Below are 21746 nucleotides of genomic sequence, written 5' to 3'. Positions count from 1 at the left end.
TGAATCTGCTGGAGCATGGCAATTACCGTGCTCCAGCAGACTCCGGTGTCACGTGTATCAGTGTCCCTGTGCCAAAAAATGGCAGCGGAGGTATTTTAGTTAAGGTGTCCCCACTGTCATTTTTCAGCACGGGGACACTGATGCATGTGACTCCATGCGTTTTAATTAAGAGTGGCTCTTGGAGCTGCTCTGATTAAAGGGTCGCCCTGTTCCTGGAGCATGTGTATAAATGCCCAAAGAGTGTCTTGCTCAGGGCAGTGAGGCACATTGATAAGGCAAGATGGGCAAGCATGCAGCTCTTTCTCGATTGAACGAATATTGATTGAATCATGGATAGATGGAGGGTTTCAATCTCCAGAGCTCTTAATCAACCACTAACTTAATATGAAATTTGGAAGGAAGGCAGCAAAGGAGGATTGGGAAAAAGAGGGAAAAAAATAGGTAGGTTATGCTGATTGTAAGAGGAAGAAAATACTTCAAATTAAAAAGATGGGAGGCAAAGACAATAACAGAAAAACTTTACAAGGCAGTGTGTGAAAAAACAACACACAAAACAAAGGGAAAATACTTTACATATGAAGTCACCAGATTCAAGACAATTTCCTAGAAATGTTCAGGATGTTGCATGTTCTTGGCTCTCCAATACTTTGTAGAGGTGAGCAGCAACCACTTGTGGAACTGATGAGCTTCTTAAAGGATGGACTGAAATAAGGTAATATCTTGCATTGGAAATAGTGCAAGGTAGCATGGAAAAACACTTGTGTATCAGACTCTCTAGATGACCTGTTTCAGTGAAGTTAAGTAAAGATATTCACAGTGTTGCACTATACATTTCTTAGAGTGTTTATTAAGGCTGCTGTCATCGAAGATCTTTAGTCAGATTGTGTTCGTTAGGCATGCAAAAATGGGATATATTGGGAGAGATTGGGTAGAGTTAAATTGATATGAATAGCATGCCCTTAGTTGTATATATTTTAATATGTTTTTAATTTTTAGGCTTTCTGATGTTTGTAACAACAAAAGTACTGTATTCAAAATTTGTTCTGCCCCTTCAGTAATGGGTAGATATATACAAACTTCACTCTGTGTGCAGACCCTTTTTCATTACCACTGTATACAAGGGTGATATATAGGCCCTTTTTAGAAGACAATTTATACTGAAGTCACTTGATTTATATTTTTAGAAGCTTATTCAAAACAAGGAAACTGAAACTTCTGTCTAGTTTAACTGCTGTATTTATCATCTGTGCATATGGAGTAGAGCAGGGGTGGGCAAAATGCGGCCCGCAGGTGGGATGTGGCCTGCCAGGCCATTCTATTTGGCCCGCAGGGCCACTAAAAAATTTAGAAAATTAATATTTATCTGCCCCTGGCTGCCTGTCATGCAGCCCTCAATGGCTTGCCAAAACTCAGTAGGCGGCCCTCCACCTGAAATAATTGCCTATCCCTGGAGTAGAGGCAAGTATTTTAGGTGAAATATTTTTTTTATTGATTGTAAATTTTTAGAATTTTACTTGAATCCCTTTTACTGTATACAGTCTTGTTTTTGAGGTCTTTATTTATTTAAATGTAAAACACCCAACCAAATCCATACATAAAACTGAAACTTTTCATACATGAAATAATTTCATACATTTCTGTAGTAAATAACTTTTCTTCTTTAATAAACAAACCTAAAAGAGGAATATCTGTTCTCAGTCTAGGAAGAACACTGTACTTGAGGGGTGCTGGATGTTAATAAGGGCCTTCTCATGTAATACACATCTCTCTGTTAACTCTTCTTTCTTTCATTACTACTTTAATTTTCCAGAGCTTTTGTGGATTCTCGGGTTCAGACAATCTATGGAGGTACCAATGAAATAATGAAAGAACTAATTGCTAGAAGCATTGTAAGTGACAGCTAGACATATGGATACACTGGAGACGTCTTCCTGAATCCTATTACAGTTAATATGGTATTAAATCAGACACTGGAATGTAAGTAGAAGAAAGATGCACTGTATTTTTAATGAGAAGAGCAAGCCCATCTTAAAAATTATTTTAATTAAAAAGCAATAATAAGGATAGCATGTTTGTATTGTTGGGCTCTAATGTTTCATGAAGATTAGCATTTAAAGATGCTTGATGGAAACTCTTGGTGAAAGCTCTGAGGCTAATCCTCTTGCGTCATTTAAAACGCTCTTAGAGGCAAGATGATACACTAGTGTGTTCTGATTTTTGAAAAGGGATATTTATGTGCTTCTGGAATATTACAGTTAACTTGAAGTCTGAAACAAAATGTCATTATATTAAATCTAGCTTGAACTGTTCAGAATGAATGTATTCAAATTTTCAAGAAGCCACTTTCTTCCTGGAAAGCAAACATGTATAAAGACCCCACAGTTTTAGATCAGCACTCCCTGTTGTTAAATGTAACTTGTACCTATCTTATTCTCACCTCGGTTTATTTGAATGAGAATGGTCTTCGTATTGATTTTCCTCAATGTTCAGGCTTTACTTATATATGCATGTGTATGTTGCATTCACTTCTATTGCTGAGACGAAATAAGCAACTTTCAGCTTTATTAAAAAACACACAAAAAACCCCCTAAGGTTTACATGTAACCAGAATTGCCTTATTTCAATGTATTACATACTTTTAATAAAATATTTACAAGCAACATTGCAATGATCTGATTTTAAAGTAATAGACTTGTTAAAATAAGTATTTGGAAGTGCCTTGATAAGTCTTGTTTTGGTAGGATTTCTAAGTAACTATGAATGCATTACTTGTTAACAAGCACAATAATGTGTTACTTTGAACATTTGTGTGAACACCTCTTTACAAAGCCTACTGGAAAATATCACTATATTTGTAGGCATAAATTAGAGGGTTAGTGTAAGAGTTAAGATAAAGTTGTCCACTTACAGGCCATTGAGGTCCATCAGACTTCATCTCTTCTTAATCTTGGCTCCAGAAGGAGGTGATGTGTTCAGCACCACACTCCAGCTAGCTTTACCCCCAGGTAGCTCCTGGTATACATTGGATAAGAGGATGGTGGGCCTCAGGGCTGCCCTGGAAGTGGAAATGAGTTGAAACCTACCACCCTTACTTGGGATCAAAACCAGGTCCTTCCAGTGTGTAACCAGTTGCCCTAGGTAGCTCCTGGTATCTGTATAGACTAGAGTATGCTATTAATTCAGGCTTTTTTCTTTTTCAAAGAATTGGCTAGGTTTTCAGTTAGCCTAGCTACACAACAGCACAATTGTATTTTAATAAGTCAACCTTTAAGTAGCGATTCAGCTAATGTGAATTTGAAATAGTTAGTATTCTTCGTTTCTAAGAAATACAAACTTCATCATTTCTGTATTGTCCTAGATATACTGCTGAAAATCTAAGCTTACAGAGGGGCACTATTACAGCTGGTGAGTGTATTTGCTGTATCATTAGAAGAGCCAGGAATGCAGTCGGGGTAGAGGGGCGAGCCCCTTTTCATTACAGGTGAACTTGCCATATATTAGGATTTGAAATAGAAGCTTTTCTTCCTGGCCTGGCAGGTGGTATTGTTTTTATCAAACCTGTTGGATGAACAGATTTCAGTCTCTAAGGCTCTGTCACCATCGCTGAATACATTGACATCCCTTCAGTGCATTCAAAATCACATAAAGGCAATAATTCTTTTCTTTCTGGTGCAGATTACTTCAGCCTTCAATGTTGTAAAAACTGTGTCTGCAGCATTGGTGCACTGAAAGGTATCTGTTTGCTGAGGGGAGCTTCTGCCTTTAGCAGTTGCATTTTAGCAAGCCACAAACCCCTTTGCACCAACTGTAGCATGGGGCCCGCAGCACCTCCGTGGCAGCGAGTTCAAAAGATTCTGGGCACATCTTTGTTCCTGTTTTTTCCTCCTACGACTTTTCCAAGAAGGGATACCCCCAGCTGGGACTTTCTGATCCGCATCCAGAAGTGGCAGTGGACTTCTTGCAGGTGGCTTCAAGGGGTACTGCGTGCAGGGGCTCCTAGTGCTGTCTGTGGAAAAGCAAAGCCAGCAAGGATCATCCTCAGTCCGGATACTCCTGCCCGGATGTCCACGCAAGTCTGCGGGGGCGTGCGGATGCCTGTTGAGCTGTTGGGACTCAGCCCAAGAATCTGACTTGCCTGTTCTTGTGGGCAAAGCTTCATGCCTGCCAGGCCGTTAAACTCTCCACATCATGAACTTTTTTGCCCTTTTAGAAATGTCTTTCCTTTGCTCCTGGGGCTTGATCTGGTGTTTTACTTAAGGGAGTGAGAAGGTAGCCTCAGGAAGAGGGGAGGGAAGGGGACAGGCCCCCTTTGGGTTCCCCGCTGAGAGTGGCGGGGGGGGGGGGGGGGGTGTTGAGGGCGGTGAGTTCGGACAGAAGTTGCAAGCACTCTGGCCGCGCTGCAGCCTCCGTCTGAAGCGCCAGCACCGACTCCACTTCGAGGGGCTGCGGCACTCCCAGCGGGAAGGGCGGCGCCAGGACCCTGCAGCCGCGCCGCTCTGCCCTCGCGCTCGCATTCCAAGCTCCGCGGCACGTTTGCATAGCCCCGCCCTCGCCGCCTCCTATTGGCCCGCTCCCTCCTCCGCCGCGGCACCGCCCCCCGCCGCTCTTAGCTGGGCGCTGACTGTTAAACAGCGGCAGTGAGCGGCGGGCGGGCGGGCGAGTGAGCGCGCGGCTGGGCGGGAGGCGCCGCCGCTGCTGCGGAGTAGCCCGCGCGCCGGGGGGGGCAGCGAGCAGGCAAGTGCGAGTGCGGATTTGGGGGGACAGCGAGCGGTGCCCGGGGTCGGTTGCCGTCGCCGCTCCGCCCTGGCGCGCCTGAGGGGAAGGGCGGGTGCGGGGGGGTTAACGGTGAGCGGGGCGGGGGCGGAGGGGGAGGGGCGTCTACTGGGGGCGGGGCGGGAACCCGTTCCCCCCTCCCCCGCCTGGATTCCTGCGGCCGCAGCTTCCCGCCGCGCCCCTGGCAAACAGCGGCGGCCGCGGGCGGGAGTCTGCAGCCCCGGCCTTGGCCGCCTCGTGGGGGGATCAAGCACCACGGGTGCAAGCAACTCCCCGAGCAGCTTCCTTAGGGAATCCCGGGAAGGGAGGGCTCCGCTCCTCTCCTTTTCTGTTTTGTTTTGTTCCCTTCTGGTCTCCCGGGGAGGGAGGGATTCCCGGCTCGGCCAGCCCCGGACAGTCCAGCTGCTCACGCTGCACAAGTCCTGGTTGCTTCCAGCGCGGGGGTCACCCTTCACGCGCCCGGAGTTCGAGACGGCAAGGTTGAAGGAACAGATGGGTTGCGATGTGTCGTCCCACACCTACCTCGCGTGGTTTTGGTGGTTTGTTTGTTTTAGTTACAAATCCCCACTCATGCTTGCAAAACGTTACCTGGATAGTTAAAAATGCCATCGAAGATCACACTAAATGCCAGGCAAATTTTTGTCCCTCTCTTCTGTGCATTTACTTTGTGCGCTTAGTATTTGGTTATGTAGGACAGTGTCCTGTGGTTCACTGGTAGCATCCTTGTCTGCCACAGGGGAGACTTGGGTTCAGTTTCTGGAAGCTTATACAGACATACATCCACGGAGGCACTAAATGTCTGAATTCAGCCTGGCCTTTGGATTCTGTCTCAGTGGCCCTAAAGTGGGGGAGGAGCATCTGGGCAGTGTCCACTCATCCAAAACTGCTACCTAGGCACATGCATCAAAGGTCTGGGTGATCTCATGCATATACCATGATCTGGAAGAATCAACAGTTGCCAAACAAACTTGGTTAGGCAGGAAGATGTCAGTTCCCTTATGAGGAATGCCAGTTTCCCTCATGGTTGCTATGAAGCTTGTGTAAGGTCCACAAGCTGTCATTTTAAGGCATCTTTTTGTCCTCCCCTTCCCTCTTCTGTAATGTGAGTTCCCACAAATATTCCCCTGTTCTGCTATGGTTTCTCTCTAGGCTTTGAATGAAGTAATACTTGGGTGAAGTAAGACTTCCTTGTCCTTGTAGAGTTCTTACCAGGCAAGGATTTCTAAGTGATTGACAAATACAAATGGTTGTAGCATGTTCTTGCCTCCCAAAGGTATAGTGAATGAGGTACACAATGCGCTGTATTGATTGCACCCAGAATCACAGGCCACTTCTTTTTTTTTATTTTTAATTAAAATGATTATTTAAATGACTAGTGCAGTTGGTACCTAACATTTTCAGCCCACAGGCTGGATGATTGGTGACAGGTTGGTGGACTGGATCTGGCCTGATCCAGTATCTGAGGTTGACCCTGCCAGGGCCTAATCCAGCAGTGAGGAAATGCCCTGGCCAGGGCTGATCCTTTTGTGTGAGGCCAGCTCAGCTGGGGCCAATCCACCTGTGTGGGGCTTGGAAATTTAGCAGCAGGGGAGTGGTGGCAAGGATAATTGTCACTGTTTCCCCCATTGCCAAATTTCCAGACCTGTGGGAAGGCCAAGTTACATGGTTCCGGGAGTAGAGCACCCTAGACTAATGGATGTACCACTAACCAGGATTAGAGCCCAAAGTTCACTTTCCAGGTCCTGTACAGATGCCTTGCGTGATTTTGAGAAGCCATTTATCCTACCTTATGGGCAAGACCCTCTTTTGTAAACAGCTCGGTACATCTTTGAATCAAATGCACAAAACACCTTTCATAGACAAGCCTACGAACTTCATAAATCTACCAGATACAAAAAATCATGGAGTCAATATACACATTGGGTTTATGACACATTACAACCTGTCTGACATCTGATTCACCAGGTACCTGCCAAAGCTGACCCTAAAACCTTTTTCCCCACCCCCATTCCTCCCCTCCCCCTCCTTTTCTACCCTTTGTCTTCCTAATTTTCAGCTATTTACTTTTTCACAGGCAGCCTCTTGTCTGCCTTTGGAAAACTACTACAGTAGAGTTTCCCTTACCTTTGGCTCCCCCCCCTCCCCCCTTCCCTTCTCTACCTTTTCTTTTCCTAATTTCCACTATTTCCATTCTCACTTACAGCCTGTCACACTTAGCTTCTTTCATTCCTTGGAGTCTCAGAACAGCAGAGACTCTGTATGCCTGAAGAAGGATGATTGTGTCTGAAAGCTTGCAAAGACCTTTTTTCCAACTACTTAGTTGGTCTAATAAAAGATACCACATCTACCCAAAGAAGCTTGCCTGCCTAATGATTGAGAGGCACTTGAATACCTTAGACCAGTGGTTCTCAAACTTTTCTTTTCGCAGACCACTTGAAAATTGCTGAGGGTATCGGTGGACCACTTAATAAACTTATTTTTTGTTCTACAAATCAAAGCACACAACTCGTATTTTAATATCAGTAATCTTGCCTTTCTAGTGTGATGGATGTACCTGCTTTTTTGAGGAAAGTTCTCGGAAGCCGGGCGTAATATCTGTCAACTTTAGCTTTATGTCACCTTTCTGTGGACCACCTAAATGGAGCTTGCGGACCACAGTTTGAGAACCAGTGCTCTGGACACTAACAGTTGTGAGGGTCGTATTGTTAGGCAGGTAGATAGCTAAGTTGCCTAATTTTACATGGAGCCAGTGGCAAAGTTGGGAACAGAAACAGTCTCCTGTTCTAATAGTTGTTTCCTCCACATAATTTAAAAAAAAAAAACCTTTTATGAGACTCCTTGACAAATAAAACTAGAAAAATGTTTTATTTTGTAATGGTTTTAGCAAACCCTAATTTTGAAAGGTGGCAGCTTTAATCATATGTTTCCATTATCACCCTGTTCTGTATTGGTAGCTCCCATAAATGTTAATGGAATTGCAAGTATAAATTCTCTGCCTGTTAACTAGAGAAGAAGTGTTAAATTGATTTTGTTTAGGAAACCTTTCATGGACACCTTTTCAAACTGACTGACTCAAAGGAAAAACTGAAAAATGTCATACCATTTGTTTATGGAACTTGCAATAACTTTAGGGTTATTGCAAAGAATTATATTGGAAACATGCACAATATATTTAGAGATCCGTGAGTAATTTGTTAATTATAGAAAGTGTCTAATTTTAGCATTATAGATTCAAAAACTGAGTTCAGTGATCAGTTACAAACAAATTGTTTCAGATTTGAACATGAACTTGAGCTGATAGTGCAGTTCTACATTTTGAAATAGTGAAATAACGTGAACTTGGGTTCAGAAGTATGGAAGAACGAGGAGGAAAATCAGCTTTGTTCAGAGCTTTTAATGAGTCATGGATTTTATCATAAATGAATACTAATATGTTCCACTTGAAGCATATCCTTTTTGATGTTTTGTGTCATTAAAATGGTTTGGGTGGTCTGTCTTAAACTGAGTTCCTCTCCTGATGAAAGAAAGCAATCCTTTTTTGGTGTGTTTTCAAAGATGAAGAATGTATTGCTTTATAACTTCTGGTTATAAAATACTAGTTTGTAGTTCTGTCTGGATAGAATTGACTGCACAGTGAGAGCTTCTGAAAACTGAGACTCCCTGTATAGTCCCATTTTTCCAAGTTATTAATAGAACAAAATACTGAAATGTTTAAATAATCATAATGAGTAACTGCCACTTCTGAGTCAAAAACAAAAGCTACCTACTTGGATGATTTTTTTTTTCCTTTTAGAATAGTGAATAGTCAAGATATTTAAGTATAGGTGCCAGTTTATCTTTCATACCACTAACAGGGCACATTCCATAGTATTTATTATTCTACACAACTTTTTATAAGTTAAATAATGATAATACACAAAGTAAGTTAGTTGAAGGAAAAAGTTTCTTCCTCCAACTCCTTGTTGTTATAATTTGAAACATTACTTGTAAGTAAAGTTGGAACAACACTTTCAAATAGAAAAAGATGTATTGAAATTGTACTCGCACTTTTCTTAAGCTGTTTACGGAAAACTCATTAAAGTGTTAGCAGCAGCTAGTTTGCTACAAAGTTACATTTTGATTAGGAGGTCACAAGAGTGAGTGCATACAGATCAGGGGGTACAAGAGAATAGGTCCTAACCTACAATAAAATATTAATTTCAGGATTTCCCAAGAATGCTATAAAACATACCAAAAAAATAGCCTTGTGTACAGGCATGAAAAAGACAGTGAAACTGAGTATACACAGAAGTGAAACAGACCTGTCTGTCTTGTCTGAACTGAAAGAAATACATACATCTAAACATATTATGAATGCATAAAAGTTCATTGGACTTTAAAATACTTTAATCATCCAGAAGAGTATAATAACCAGTACAGCTTTATTTTAAGAGTCTCGAATGACTTTGCAAGAAGAAAGCCTGGGAAATGGGTTACAGGCCTGGGAAATGGGTTACAGAGAAGCGTGACAGAGGCAGGTCAAGGGGTTGACTAGAAGACTACACAGAGAAAGTAGAGGTGGGGGGATGAGGGAAGAGTGAAAGGTTGAGCAAAGAATAGGAGGTTAGTGGCTGTTGGGGATTTGAGAATAATGTATGTACTCAAATCCAGGGGTTTTTTTTCAGTCATTCAACATTGTTTTGGATTAAAGTACATGGTGAGGGGGCAGGCAGCTGCTGCAGCTCTTGCCCCCTTAGTCATTTGGAGCCACAGCTGCAGACCCCCTGTGCCTGCTCCCCACACCCTTATTTCCCTTTGTTCAAGGCCATGGAGCACATGGTGGTTCCTGCCCCCAACCCAGTGGCAGGGCCAAAGCCACTGCTGCTACAGCCACAGTTGTAGCCACCTGGCTGGGCAGGATACCATGACTGAGCTGGAGCTGTGCTGTGACTGAGGCTAAGTGGCAGCAGCAGGGAAGAAGGGGGCAGGCAGTAAACAGGGAATGCAGAGGCTGCAGGAACTGTAGAAGGTGCAGGCAGCAGTGGGGACCAGGTACCAGGAGGAGGGGTGGGGTGTAGAATAGAGTCCACTTCCAGAGGTGGGCCATGGTACCCCCTCTGATACTGTGGGGTACTGATACTGATATTGTCCTGCCTCACTGGTGTTTTGAGCCACAGCCCTATGCTTGCTTGGCACGCCTTGATGTCCAATTAATAGAAATATAGGAAGCAGCCTTTGGAGACCAACATAAGCCTTGGATGCTCTACTCCTGGCTGTGGCCTGGCCCCAGTCCCTGCCTGAAGAAGGTATTTTCTCTGTCTCTGCTCCTCGCGCACTGGCTCTAGCCAAGTTGTGGGCACCAGTTATTCCTTGCTGGCAGTAATGGTCTTAATGGCCCTGATCCTAGCCTCTAGCCCTCTGGCCCCAGCCCCCACTAAGTCTCTATCTCTTGCAAGCTTGCTTTCTTGTTACTTTCAGCCTACCAAGTCCCTAACCTTTTCAGAACTACTTCCTTGCTGCCTTTAGCCCACTGGATCCCTGACCCTTGTATGGCTTGAGCACTGACTGCCTACCATTCACCCTTGTGGTATCCAACCAATTCTACAGCAACAACCCAAATCTCCAGTTAATATACTGTAAGGCAGAAACAATATACAACTTGTCTCCCTATACACTCTTACCTACAAAGCTCCTTCACTCATGAGACCTGGACCAGACTGTTTCTGCTAGTCCTGGGCTAGGTTTATATAGCCCCTGGCTCCTCCCCTCTCTGGTCACCTGATTTGGCTGTCTGCAGATAGTGCCCAGGAACTGCTCATTCGCTGAATCAACAGTTTGGGTATCTTATTGCCTGCAATTTGCAGCCTAGGCCTTGTAGCTCTTTAACTATGTTGCTTGTCTCTGCTAAGCAATATTTGCTGTAATGGCAATTTATGATAGTACCAGTCTGCTTGCCCCTGAGGCTTGTTTCCCTGCTGCAACTTTCCCTGCTGCAGGTGGGTGGTAAATTAAGATAACCCTCCAATAATTAGATTCTATACATGGAAAATCATAATACATTCATAAACTTCCAGTGTATAGAAATTCACTGTAGTGGGGTCAACTTATATTTGATGTTGTTTTGGATTTGGATAGAGACAGTATTAGTCGTCAACTTACAAAAAGATAATTAAAAAAAAATGTTTATTTCAAGGACATAGATTTGTGTGGCTCAGAAGGAGCATTTTGTGCTTTGCATAAAATCAGAAATCCTGGCTACATCCTACTATGTAATTAAGGCTTTAGTGAGGATAAGCTTAGAGTCAGTAAATATTGGCTGCTCTGTTGTGCAAGTATGGTATTTATTTCCTTAAGAAATGCCCTGAGTTTTGTTCTTTTTACTTTTTTGTTTGTTGATTGGTTTGTTTATTTTAAATCCAGTTCTAAAATCTGCAAAATAGATCATTTACAAGGTTATTTTAATGATCTGGAGTTGAACTATTTGCCAGTTTAGTAGCATTTCTGTTGTTCTAGTTTAAAATACTAGACAATGGGAAAAAGTGCTTTATCTGTGAAACCAAAACATTTCTCAGTGCAAGATTTCAACCTTTTCATAAGTTCCATGTTGCACTTTTTGGTTTATTTATTTATTTTGTAAAGGCAAAAGTTTTGGCTCTAGAGATTTACTTCCAAAGAAGGTGGAGTGAAATTATTTTTACTGCTGCCAGAATGGAACAAAAAACCCCAAACTTGTCAACAGGAAAAATGTGCATTTTTTTTGTTCAGCTCACAATTTTGCTCAAAAAAGTTTTGTGTTGTGGTTGATATTTTGCTTCACTCCTATTTCAGTAACAACATTCTCTTTTTATTTTCAGTGTATGTTATAGACATGTTAAACCCCACAGTCTAGTTTGGAAGTATTCTGTTTTTTTAACTCTTAAGCCTTTGGCAACATCAGAACTAAAATATATGTTAAGTAGTTGGGGCAATTAACTTGAATTGTTTCAAGATGGAGCTTGACAAGTTCATGGAAGGGATAACTATAATAGGATAGGGGGTTTCTTGGAGCAGTAGTCACCATGGATGAGATGAGGATTCAGGAATTTGGTTATCCAGCCAGCCAGAATGAGGTTGAAACAAAATTTAATCTCTGTGTAGTAGTAATTCCATGCTTTAGGGCTTCTGCTGGTTGCCTTTGGCTTTTGGAAGGGATTTTGGTGGGATTTTTGGCCTTTTTTTGTAAATGCTGGATACTAGCTATGACTAGAGCTGGAAGTTTGGTAGAGGGCTGCTGATGCTCATACAACTGCCTAGAAACCTCTTAAGTTATCTGCCTGGGTCATGCATTCGTGGTCAGACTGATTACCAACTGTCATATCAAGAAATGGCTTTTACTGCAGGTCAGATTAGCAGAATTTGCCTTCTGCTGCAGTAAAAGCCCTCTTTGAGCATACATTACCATATTTACCTGAATCCAAGACAGCCCTGAATTTAAGACACCCATTCAATAATTAGGTTCTATACATAGAAAATTTATAAATTTTTTATACTTTTTCATGTATAGAACCTAATTATTGGAGGGTTTTCATAAAATAATCACCCGTACTGCTGCAGTGGGGAAAGCAGCATTGGGAAGGCAGGCAGCGGGAAGATCAGTGGCAGAGGAGTCAAGTGGCCTGACTCTTGCTCCTTGCTGCCCGTTTCCTCATCACTTGGCCCCGCTTCCCCATTCTCTCCCCTCCCCTGGTGGTTAGCCTGTGCTCAGCACCTACCCCCTTCCTTCCCCCTCCCCAACACTTGACCTCTGCTTACCTCTTATCCTCTGGCTAGAGCATGTGGTTGCTCTGGCCCTGGTCATGCAGCAGTTTTATTGAGTGACTGCTATGCGCCCTGGAGCTGTGCAGGAGCTGCTGCTGGGCTGGGCCAGGGCTAGAGTAACCATGTGCTCAGGTTGAGGCCAGAGTCAAAGCCTTAGCAGCTACCTGTCAGCTACAGGAAAGGGGACTCTGCCTTCGGAGACCTCTTCAAGTCCTGTGTTCCTGTGGAGTGTTTCAGCTGACAGTCTGTGGAATGAAAACATTTTGTAAAGTATGGAAAAGTTACTGGGCAAGGTGCTGGTCAAGATCTTTCCCCTTTGGAAAGGGTTTTATCATTTATTTTTAGTTACAATGTAACTCAAACAATTTGTTTTAGGAACTCCTGTTTAGTTTAATGCTTTGTCCTCCACCAAGAATAATGCTTTCTACTACTTTGTTGAAAGTCGATGGATTAAATTGAAAATAATTTATTTTCCAAGTTGTTTACAGTGTGCAAATTCTGCTTGTTGAATTTCAGAAGCTCACAGCAAAACCAGAGGAGTATATGGTGTTTAAAGGGACATGATCAGCTTTAAACAACTTTTTTGTGTAAAAATTATTTACTGCCATTGTTACAAAAAGACCCTGAGGTTGTGTAGGGTAGATATAACATAATTATCTCTATCCTTTCCATTTGTTTACTTTGTACATTTGACATTTCTTTGTATGACATCAATTTCTGTTCATGCAGGCTTTCACAGCAACAGAGGAATAATGTACATTATTGCTACTTTAAACAAATTCTGGTGAGATAATATATGAAACCACTTTAAAAGCATCATTAAAAATGTCTAGATTTCAAGCCAGCCACATCCCTTTAAGACAGGGGTGAGCAATTCTTTCAGGCGAAGGGCCACTTACTGAGTTTTGGTAAGCCATCGAGGCCCACATGACAGGCAGCCAGGGGCAGATAAATATTAATTTTCTAAATTTTTTACGTGCTCCGTGGGCTGGATGGCCTGGTGGGCTGCATCTGGCCTGCGGGCCACATTTTGCCCACCCCTGCTTTTAGATATGTTCTCTGCTTTAAGATATGCTCTGCTGAGAGCTCCAAGAAGTTCAAGTGTATTATAATATTATAATAGCTCTTTTGGTGCTATAATAACCCCAATAGAGACATTATAAACCCTGCAGGAGACCTGATGTCTTCCCCTCCCCTGCTTTAAATGTTAGCAACTCTTTCTAATCATTGCTGCTTATTAAGGTTATTTCACATGCATGTGTGGGGAAAATCCAGCCCTTGCCCTCTCCAAGTTAGAGGAACTGCCAGTCCCATGCTGTGTTAAAAAGAATTTGGTATTGTAAAAATGATGACTTTAAAACTGCATCTCATCCAGTCAGTGAAGATGTTGTCTAGTCCGGAGATTCAGGGCCTGACTGAGTTCTGATTTAGGACACCTAAGTCCCAAATGATAGAGGAGAGAACAGTGGTTGTACTGACGTAACAATAGCTATAGACCACAGTGTCCTGTTTGTTAAAAATGAACACTGTATTTTAATATTATTTCTATTGTGGTAGCATCTGATCAAGTCTAATTATATTAAGCACTGTACAAACCACAAATGCTCAATATTTAAGTGTAAAAAGCCAAATGGTAGATTTCATTGTGTGATCTCAGCTTATCTAAGACTTCAAGCTTGAAATAGTCTCTCTTGTTTTAAGACTCATCCTCGCATCAAGGGACTGCCATTGCTGATGAAAGTGCGTGGCAGCTTAGTAATTGCCTAGCTGGGAAAATACCTAGCATGAAGAACTTCTTAACTCTCTTGGGGCACATCTATATGAGACGTTTACTGCACAGTTGACTAATTAATTGCACAGTAAATGTTGCAGCATCTTCACATGCACCACTATTAAGGCACGTGAAACTAATTAGGGCACGTACATCACTACTAGGGCACAGCAGGCTAGGACTTGTAAACACAAAGCCTACCCTGCTGCAGAGTTTGGGTTTTTTTGTTGTGCTCAGCAGCACACGTTTAGATGCTGAGCCAGTTGGCTGGGGCATGAGGGTACTTCAATGTGAGGTCTGCCTGCTGGCTAGCCCCACACTGAAGCACCCTTGTGCCCCAGCCAGCCCCTCCATAGTGCACTGAGCCAGGTCAGAGCAGCCCCGGGCTGGCAGGCTGACTCCCTGTCAACTGGGGCTGCCACAACCCAGCTTAGTGTGCTGTAGTCTAGGCACATGTGTAAACTGTGCGCCCGGGAGCAGTAAATTGGAGCAGTAAGCTCTGCAGTTTATTGCTGCATGTTAATGGTTCATGTAGACGTGCCCTGGAAGATACTTTTGCTTCTGTTGTAAGGGTATAGGTTGTAGGGCTGTGCAAAGCTTGGGTCACTGATTGGATTCAGGGGAGATTTGGCCTGATTTGGCACCTGAATCTCCAAATCTGAATCAAATTGGGAGACCCATTAATCTTTCTGAATTGAATCAAGTCTCCAATTTGATTAGGAGAGATTTGATGATTCGGCCATAGACACAGCTTTATATGTTTTTTCTACGTACCTCGAGGTACCAGGTGCAGCTAATGAATGCTGAGATGGTGGGGCGGATGGAGCGTCCCACAGGAGCATGGGAGAGTCCCCTGTGTGCTCAGCGGTGGACCTCCCCCCCCCCGCGCTCCCGTGGGACGCTCCATCCACACCACCTTCTCAGCATTCATGAGCCACGCCTGGTATCTTGAGGTACCCAGAAAAAAGATATGAAGCTGTGCCTATGGCCGAATTGCTGATTCTCCAAATCAGAATTGAATCTTCAGATTCGGCCGAATCAAATCGGGACAGCGATCCAAATCCGAGAATTGAATCGCTGTCCCCCAAATCAGGCCGAATCCGAATTGATTACTGCCTGCTTCGCACACCCCTAATAGTTTGTATTTGTATTGATCTAAGGACATAGGTGGACAAGGTTCTGTGGGTAAACCTGATATCTTTTATTAGACCATTAGGTCAAATATTTGAGTTGGTCTGATAAAAGATATCAGGTTTACCCAAAGAACCTTGTCTGCCTTTGCTCCTGGTGGGCTTTATGGCTTCAACAGGGAAAGTCTTTCACAGACCTTTATCTTTTTACTCTCTTTTTTTTTTGTTGCAGCAGGTTAGGCCATACATCCAGCTTACTTTGGACAGTGCCCCATTTACAGTTACATTGCTTTTAAGGTGCAAAAAACATTATATTTATCCCTCGTGTTGACTGCTGCCTAGTTTCCCTTTCCCTTGGATAGTCATCTATATGTAGGGATCTCTAAATTGTGGAGGAAGTGCCTCCTGCAGTAGCTCCTTTAAATTTTTTTACTTTGCTGTGTCCCCCCCCGATTAACAGAGAGGCCTGCCGGCCACACTGTTTGCAAAGGAAAGCAAAAACCACGGTTTTAAATAAAGTATGCCACAGCTTTTGCCTCCCCACTAGTCAGCAGCAAGCGACGGGGCCAGAGATGAGGGGATGAGTGGTGGCTGCGTTAATATCTTGGTTGCTGGTGCCAACATGATGGCTCTGGGAGCCATGGCAAGAAACCCTGTGGGTGGGATCCAGAGTTGGGTTATACAGGAAAGCCCATAATCCAGATCTGGTTTGCCAGTTCATTTGAGTTTAACATGATTCGGTTCTTCATTTTGGACTAAGGTAGGTAACACTTGAATTTCAGCCTTGAACTTGATAATCTTATTTCTCAGGTGGGTAAAATTGGAAATACTGCAGAGTCTGCACATTTTGCTCCCACAGGAGGGAGAAGCCTTTTGTTGCACAACAAACAACCCCTCTGTGTTAATTTATAAAAGGATCTTGTTTGACTCTTTGAGGACCTGGCTGGCCTTAGTCTTCAGGAGAATTTATATTTGTGGGATAGTCTTAAAATAAGTTTTAAAATAATTTGGAATGGTCTTTTGTATGCATAATGTCATTAAAATGAGACAATTTACATGGCCCATGTTATTTTCAGGTTTGCTGTAAACTACCTTCGGTAGCTATAATGACACCAGCCCTCAGAGAGGCAGCAACAAAAAGTCATGGTATCCACTTGTCACCTTCTTTGTCCTCTAGAGCTATGGAGTCTGATACAACTTTGTGCATGGAAAATCCCAGAGCAGTGGAAGAGAAGCTAAAAGAGGATTCAATCACACAGATTACTTGCTCAGTCCTAGGGTTTCCCACCACTGAACCCAACTACAATAAAGATATCTTCAGTGTAAAGCATTTTGGTTCTCCACAGTCTTCCAAACATTATCAGTCTGTCTTGCTAATGAGCACAAATTCTGCATTAAACAGCAAAAACGGTAAGCAATGGAAATTGGGAGAACACACGTGCTCCAAGGTGAAAAATCCGTTACATAACGGTGTTGCCACAACATGCAGCCAAATTAGTAATTTAGAAGCAGAAGAACAGGTGAAAGGGGAAACTTTATCAGAGACCATGACCCAGAGTTTGGAAAAAATACAGAGACTGTTGGATTCAAATGTAACTGAATCTGGTAACGCAGAAGAAATGCAGTTTCCAAATGGGAAATGGTTCTGGACGAATGGCTTTTTGGGTAAAGCTTTAGCAATACACACAGAGACAGAAAAAGGGCCTGTAGCGCACCAAGTTCTGCATAATCCTTTGGAAGCAGTTTTGGGCTGCTCTGCCACTAGTAAAGAAGAGGCGTTGAATGCTCGTTTCCTTCAGTGTGTGAGTAAGCAGCAAGTTCTGTTCAGCCGGACCAAAAGAACTCAGAAACGGTTACAAATGCTCCTGGCAAAACATGTTGTCAAACACTGTGACCAGCAGCTGAAATGCTTGGTGAAACTTCAGCTACAAAAAGTGAAGTTTTTTAATGACTCAGCCAAATTGTTGGATGGTATCTCCCTTGGATGCACTGAAAATAAGACAGAAAACAGTACCGCTAACTTGGAAAATGATTCAAGTAACAACACACACAATGGATTTTGTGTTGCACCTGGTGAAGTCGGGGAGGTTGCACTCTCTGCTTCAGGGCTGCTGTCTCGTGTGGAGAAAGATCTGGATTCTGATGCAACTTGCAGCAGCAGCTCAGATGAAGATTGTGATGAACAGACTGTCAAGAAAACGATGGAAGCGTAAGTGTTATATTATTGCTAGACTTTTGTATTTAACAGGTGTTACAAATCTGGGAATTAAAAAGTCCAAACCTGCAAATTCTTTCTCATATGAATAGCCTTCCTGAAATTAGTGGAACTACTCATGTGAGCAAGACTTGACAGGGCTCGGCCCTAAGTCGGAACTTACGTAAGTTGAACATTGAAGGAAATTGATTGTATTAGAATACAGTTTACACTAGGGTTATCAAACATGTGGAGCTACCCTGTCAGTCTTGTGGGACTGCTGGAAAGCCACTGGAAGTTGTGGGGGCATGGGCTGCTGCAGAATCTGGGACCCTCAGGCCTCAGTGTATGTGTTGATTAGTGACAGGAGGATGAGTGAGGGCCAATCCAACCACAGTTATCCTTCAGCCACTTTGTCTTTATTGCTGTGGCCCTATCACAGCCACCAGCCCTTATCACATACCTTGTGTTGGAGGTGGAGCTGGAGCTAGAGCTGCTGTCGTGGTACAGGGTCTACAGTGGTGGTAGCTCCAGCTCTGGCACAGGGCACATGGCAGGGTTGTAGCCACCTCAGTTTGCCCTGGGTGAGAGCCTGAACTGCCATTGCTGCTGCTGCTTCCTCATGCCAAGGGCTGGATCTGGTCCAGATCTGGCCCAGGGCACCCCTGGTTTACAGAGATCCAAATTTTGCACTCTTGTTCCACCTATTTAATATGTTAGGCAGAGTATCTACAACAGTGCCGTCCAAACTTTTGGCCCTACAGGATGCATGTGTCATGTGGGCTGGGTCCCACACAGGGCTGGTGTGTGGGGGCGGGCCCCATGCACCCAGATGTGGCCACATGCTAGGATACAGTCACATGCTGGCCTGGCTTCATATGTTGGCGCAATCTAGTGCATATTATCTAGCCTACAGGGCTCTCCATGCGTTCAGAAATTTGGGGAGCGGCCAATTAATACTGCCACCGTTCCCCTGCTGCCAATTTTTCAGACCCATGGGCAGCTAGAGGTTGAGCACCCCTGATCTGCAGGATTGGTACAGTTCTTAAATACCAGTATATATTTAGAATAACTTAAGTGACGGTTGTGTAAACAAAAGAATTTTGGCAAATATAAAACAAAGACATTAACTTATTTGATTTAATAACAGTTAATCCATGTTAAAGCCTTGCAATTCACTCCTCTGTGGCAAGAAGAAAACTTCTTCTGGTGGGGATTGAAGCCATTTAATTTCTGGAGAGTTCAAAGCTTAAAAGTTTCATAGTATTACAAAGATTACATCAATCCCCTTTTAGGTAGTATATTTTCTTCCTAAGTCTCTGTACGGACATCAAGATTTCTTTCATTGTTACAGATACCTTTTTCCAAGAGGCAGCAGAGTTTACTGCACCTCTCAGTTTCACAATAAGAACTCTCTCTGCATCCTATCTCTGACCTAACGAACATTGAATACTTTTCTGTAGTGGCATGTCTTCAGAAAGAAGAACAGTGTCATTACCTAAGCCAACCTGTAGCCTGTTGAGTTTGTCATTCTCTAGGGAGGGACTTCAGTCTACTAAGTTTCCTAATTTCTGGGTTTAGGGCAAGGGGCGGGCAATTATTTTGGGCAGAGGACCACTTACTGAGTTTTGGCTAAATTGAGGCTAAATTTTTAGGGGCCCTCTGGGGTGGATAGCCATCAAAAAAGCCAATGGCACTTTATCGTGCATCAGCAGATGCATGACGAATAGGTCCAAGGAGGTGATATTTCCCCTCTATTGGGCGCTGGTCAGACCACAGTTGGAGTACTGCGTGCAATTCTGGGTGCCACACTTCAAGAAGGATGCAGATAACCTGGAGAGGGTCCAGAGAAGGGTCACTCGTATGGTTAAGGGCCTGCAGACCAAGCCCTACGAGGAGAGACTAGAGAAACTGGCCCTTTTCAGCCTCCGCAAGAGAAGGTTGAGAGGCGACCTTGTGGCTGCCTATAAGTTCATCACAGGGGCACAGAAGGGAATTGGTGAGTATTTATTCACCAAGGCGCCCCCGGGGGTTACAAGAAACAATGGCCACAAGCTAACAGAGAGCAGATTTAGACTGGACATTAGGAAGAACTTCTTCACAGTTCGAGTGGCCAAGGTCTGGAACGGGCTCCCAAGGGAGGTGGTGCTCTCCCCTACACTGGGGGTCTTCAAGAGGAGGTTAGATGAGTATCTAGCTGGGATCATCTAGACCCAGCACTCTTTCCTGCTTATGCAGGGGGTCGGACTCGATGATCTATTGAGGTCCCTTCCGACCCTAACATCTATGAAACTCTCCGCTGTTGTAAATTGACAAGAAGTGTGTTGATTTCGTGCTGCTGTGGCTTTGGATGTCTGAACTACAACAGAGAGAGGTATTGAATTATAAGCAGGGATGAGAAAATGGAGGCAAGATGTTTAGATAACACCATCAGTCTGTCACTTTGCAGCATGCAGGGTGCCAGGGACAAAGTAGAGGAGAATATTGGAAACTTCTGCCAGTCAGGCAAGCTCTAGAGAGAGGGAGACAGAAAGCTCCCTTTTCTTATTCTGTGGTTAAATGGAGCTGAGCAGGTGTTCAAATTTATTAGGTACTTGCTAGTCAGAGACTGACGCAAAAGGGGAGAGTCTCAAAGCTTCCACGAAAAATCCAGGGACTGCAGGTTGGGCAGAATCCAGAGACACCTAAGGTTTGGACCTGTTTTCTCATACAGGGCTGTGCTTCAACATTTTTGATGGGGTTCCTGATCTTCTCTAAGAACCTCTGATTAGTCAGTTTGCCCTCTAGTGAGGAGGCATATGGTATTTTTTTCAATTTCTATTGTTGGTGTTAATAAATATTTTAAAATTTTCTGTCTCTTGCTCTGATCTTTGAAAAATCACAACATTGAGTAGAAATTGTCATTTGCATTCGCACTGGATTTTAGCAGCTCCTGAAAAAGCCTGGATCCACCTTATTACTCATTTATTAGCTTGAATTGTGAAAACTTTAAAGTAGTGTAGTAGTTCCATTCTGTTATGGCATCATACTGCCATTTTTGTCTGCTATTGTTGAGTTTGGAAAGCAGATGGAAGAGAAAAAATAAAAAAGGAAAAGAGAGTTTGAGTTTTCTTTCTTCTATTATGAGAATGCTATATCCTACATTAAAAACCAAGTCAAAATGCATTGAGTTGCCGGCTAATTTTTTTTATCACTGTAGAGCCTATATATAAATGTTATTCTCCCTTTGAAATAATTTTGAATAGAAAAGGAGCATCACCAAATGTTCTCCAGAATACCAGAGTCAACATACTTCTTTCTCAAAGCTGATCTTCCTGAATGTTTGAGTAATGATGCTGCCTCTGAGATTTTTGTCATGATTATATGAATTTACTAGGAAAAACTGATTATACAATAACTCAGATTCTCAAAGGGGAGGGAATAATCTACAACTCAGGAGTAGGATTCTGAATATTTTTTGTCCTTGTAGAAAGTATTTCAGTTTCTAATCCTTTCAGTCCATCTTTCACATCAATCTTCTTTAATTTGTTGAAGTTACCTGTCTGTTTTAAAGTTTGTCTAGTTCATATTGTTTACAGAAGTCACACTTGAGGAGCACACCCTGAGTCCTCCTCACCACATCACTAATGTAAGCACAGCAACAATCAGCTTTCAGCGAACACCAGCTGACAGTCCAGCTACTATTAGTTTAAGTATCATTTAACGTGAGCTGGAGATTACTGAGACCCCGTTAAGGTGCGATTACACTTACACGTTACACTTAGGATGTGATTAACCAGGTAACAGTACCTACCTTAAGTTGTAGGTACAATTTGTAGCTACACCTTTAACCAATTAATGGTTTTATAAAATAAGCAATAAACTACAAAGTTATTCCCCCCAAAATGTGTAAAACTTTGTTCTGTGTTGAAAACATCAATCTGTGTTGAATTGAATATGTGGCCAAGTGCCTCCCCTGTGGCTGGGAGCCCCTCAGTTTGATGAGGCGCAAGAGAGCACTACAAGCTGCCAGCCTGTGTTGTTAGCTGTGGGGTTTGCTGTGGATAAAATGCTGTCCCTAGTGTGAGCCTCCTCGGTGTGGGGCTCTCAGTGGGAGCAGCAG

At 43.2% G+C, this 21746-nt stretch overlaps 2 protein-coding genes across 6 annotated transcripts in view; both read left to right on the top strand.

Annotated features, from left to right (window-relative positions):
• The window catches only part of ACADL (acyl-CoA dehydrogenase long chain), a 30739-nt gene extending 28079 nt beyond the window's left edge, over positions 1-2660 (top strand). For both annotated transcript variants that reach the window (XM_014594228.3, XM_059727128.1), the window contains exon 11: positions 1811-2660. In XM_014594228.3, the coding sequence (XP_014449714.1) occupies positions 1811-1904 (94 nt within the window). In that variant the 3' untranslated portion in view covers positions 1905-2660. The remainder of the gene's footprint in view (positions 1-1810) is intronic.
• A 1986-nt stretch (positions 2661-4646) lies between these two features.
• The window catches only part of KANSL1L (KAT8 regulatory NSL complex subunit 1 like), a 113352-nt gene continuing 96252 nt past the window's right edge, over positions 4647-21746 (top strand). For all 4 annotated transcript variants that reach the window (XR_002091650.2, XM_019491991.2, XM_019491990.2 and 1 more), the window contains exons 1-2: positions 4647-4734; positions 16527-17659. Coding sequence is in view for 3 of the 4 variants with exons in the window: in XM_019491991.2 (XP_019347536.1) it covers positions 16557-17659 (1103 nt within the window). In the remaining variant the exon portion in view is untranslated. The remainder of the gene's footprint in view (positions 4735-16526; positions 17660-21746) is intronic.

Source organism: Alligator mississippiensis, chromosome 4 (assembly GCF_030867095.1).
Source record: "Alligator mississippiensis isolate rAllMis1 chromosome 4, rAllMis1, whole genome shotgun sequence".
In the NCBI taxonomy this organism is placed as follows: Eukaryota; Metazoa; Chordata; order Crocodylia; family Alligatoridae; genus Alligator; species Alligator mississippiensis.
Note: the sequence above shows the minus strand (reverse complement) of the source record. Positions and strands in the feature narration are given on the sequence as shown.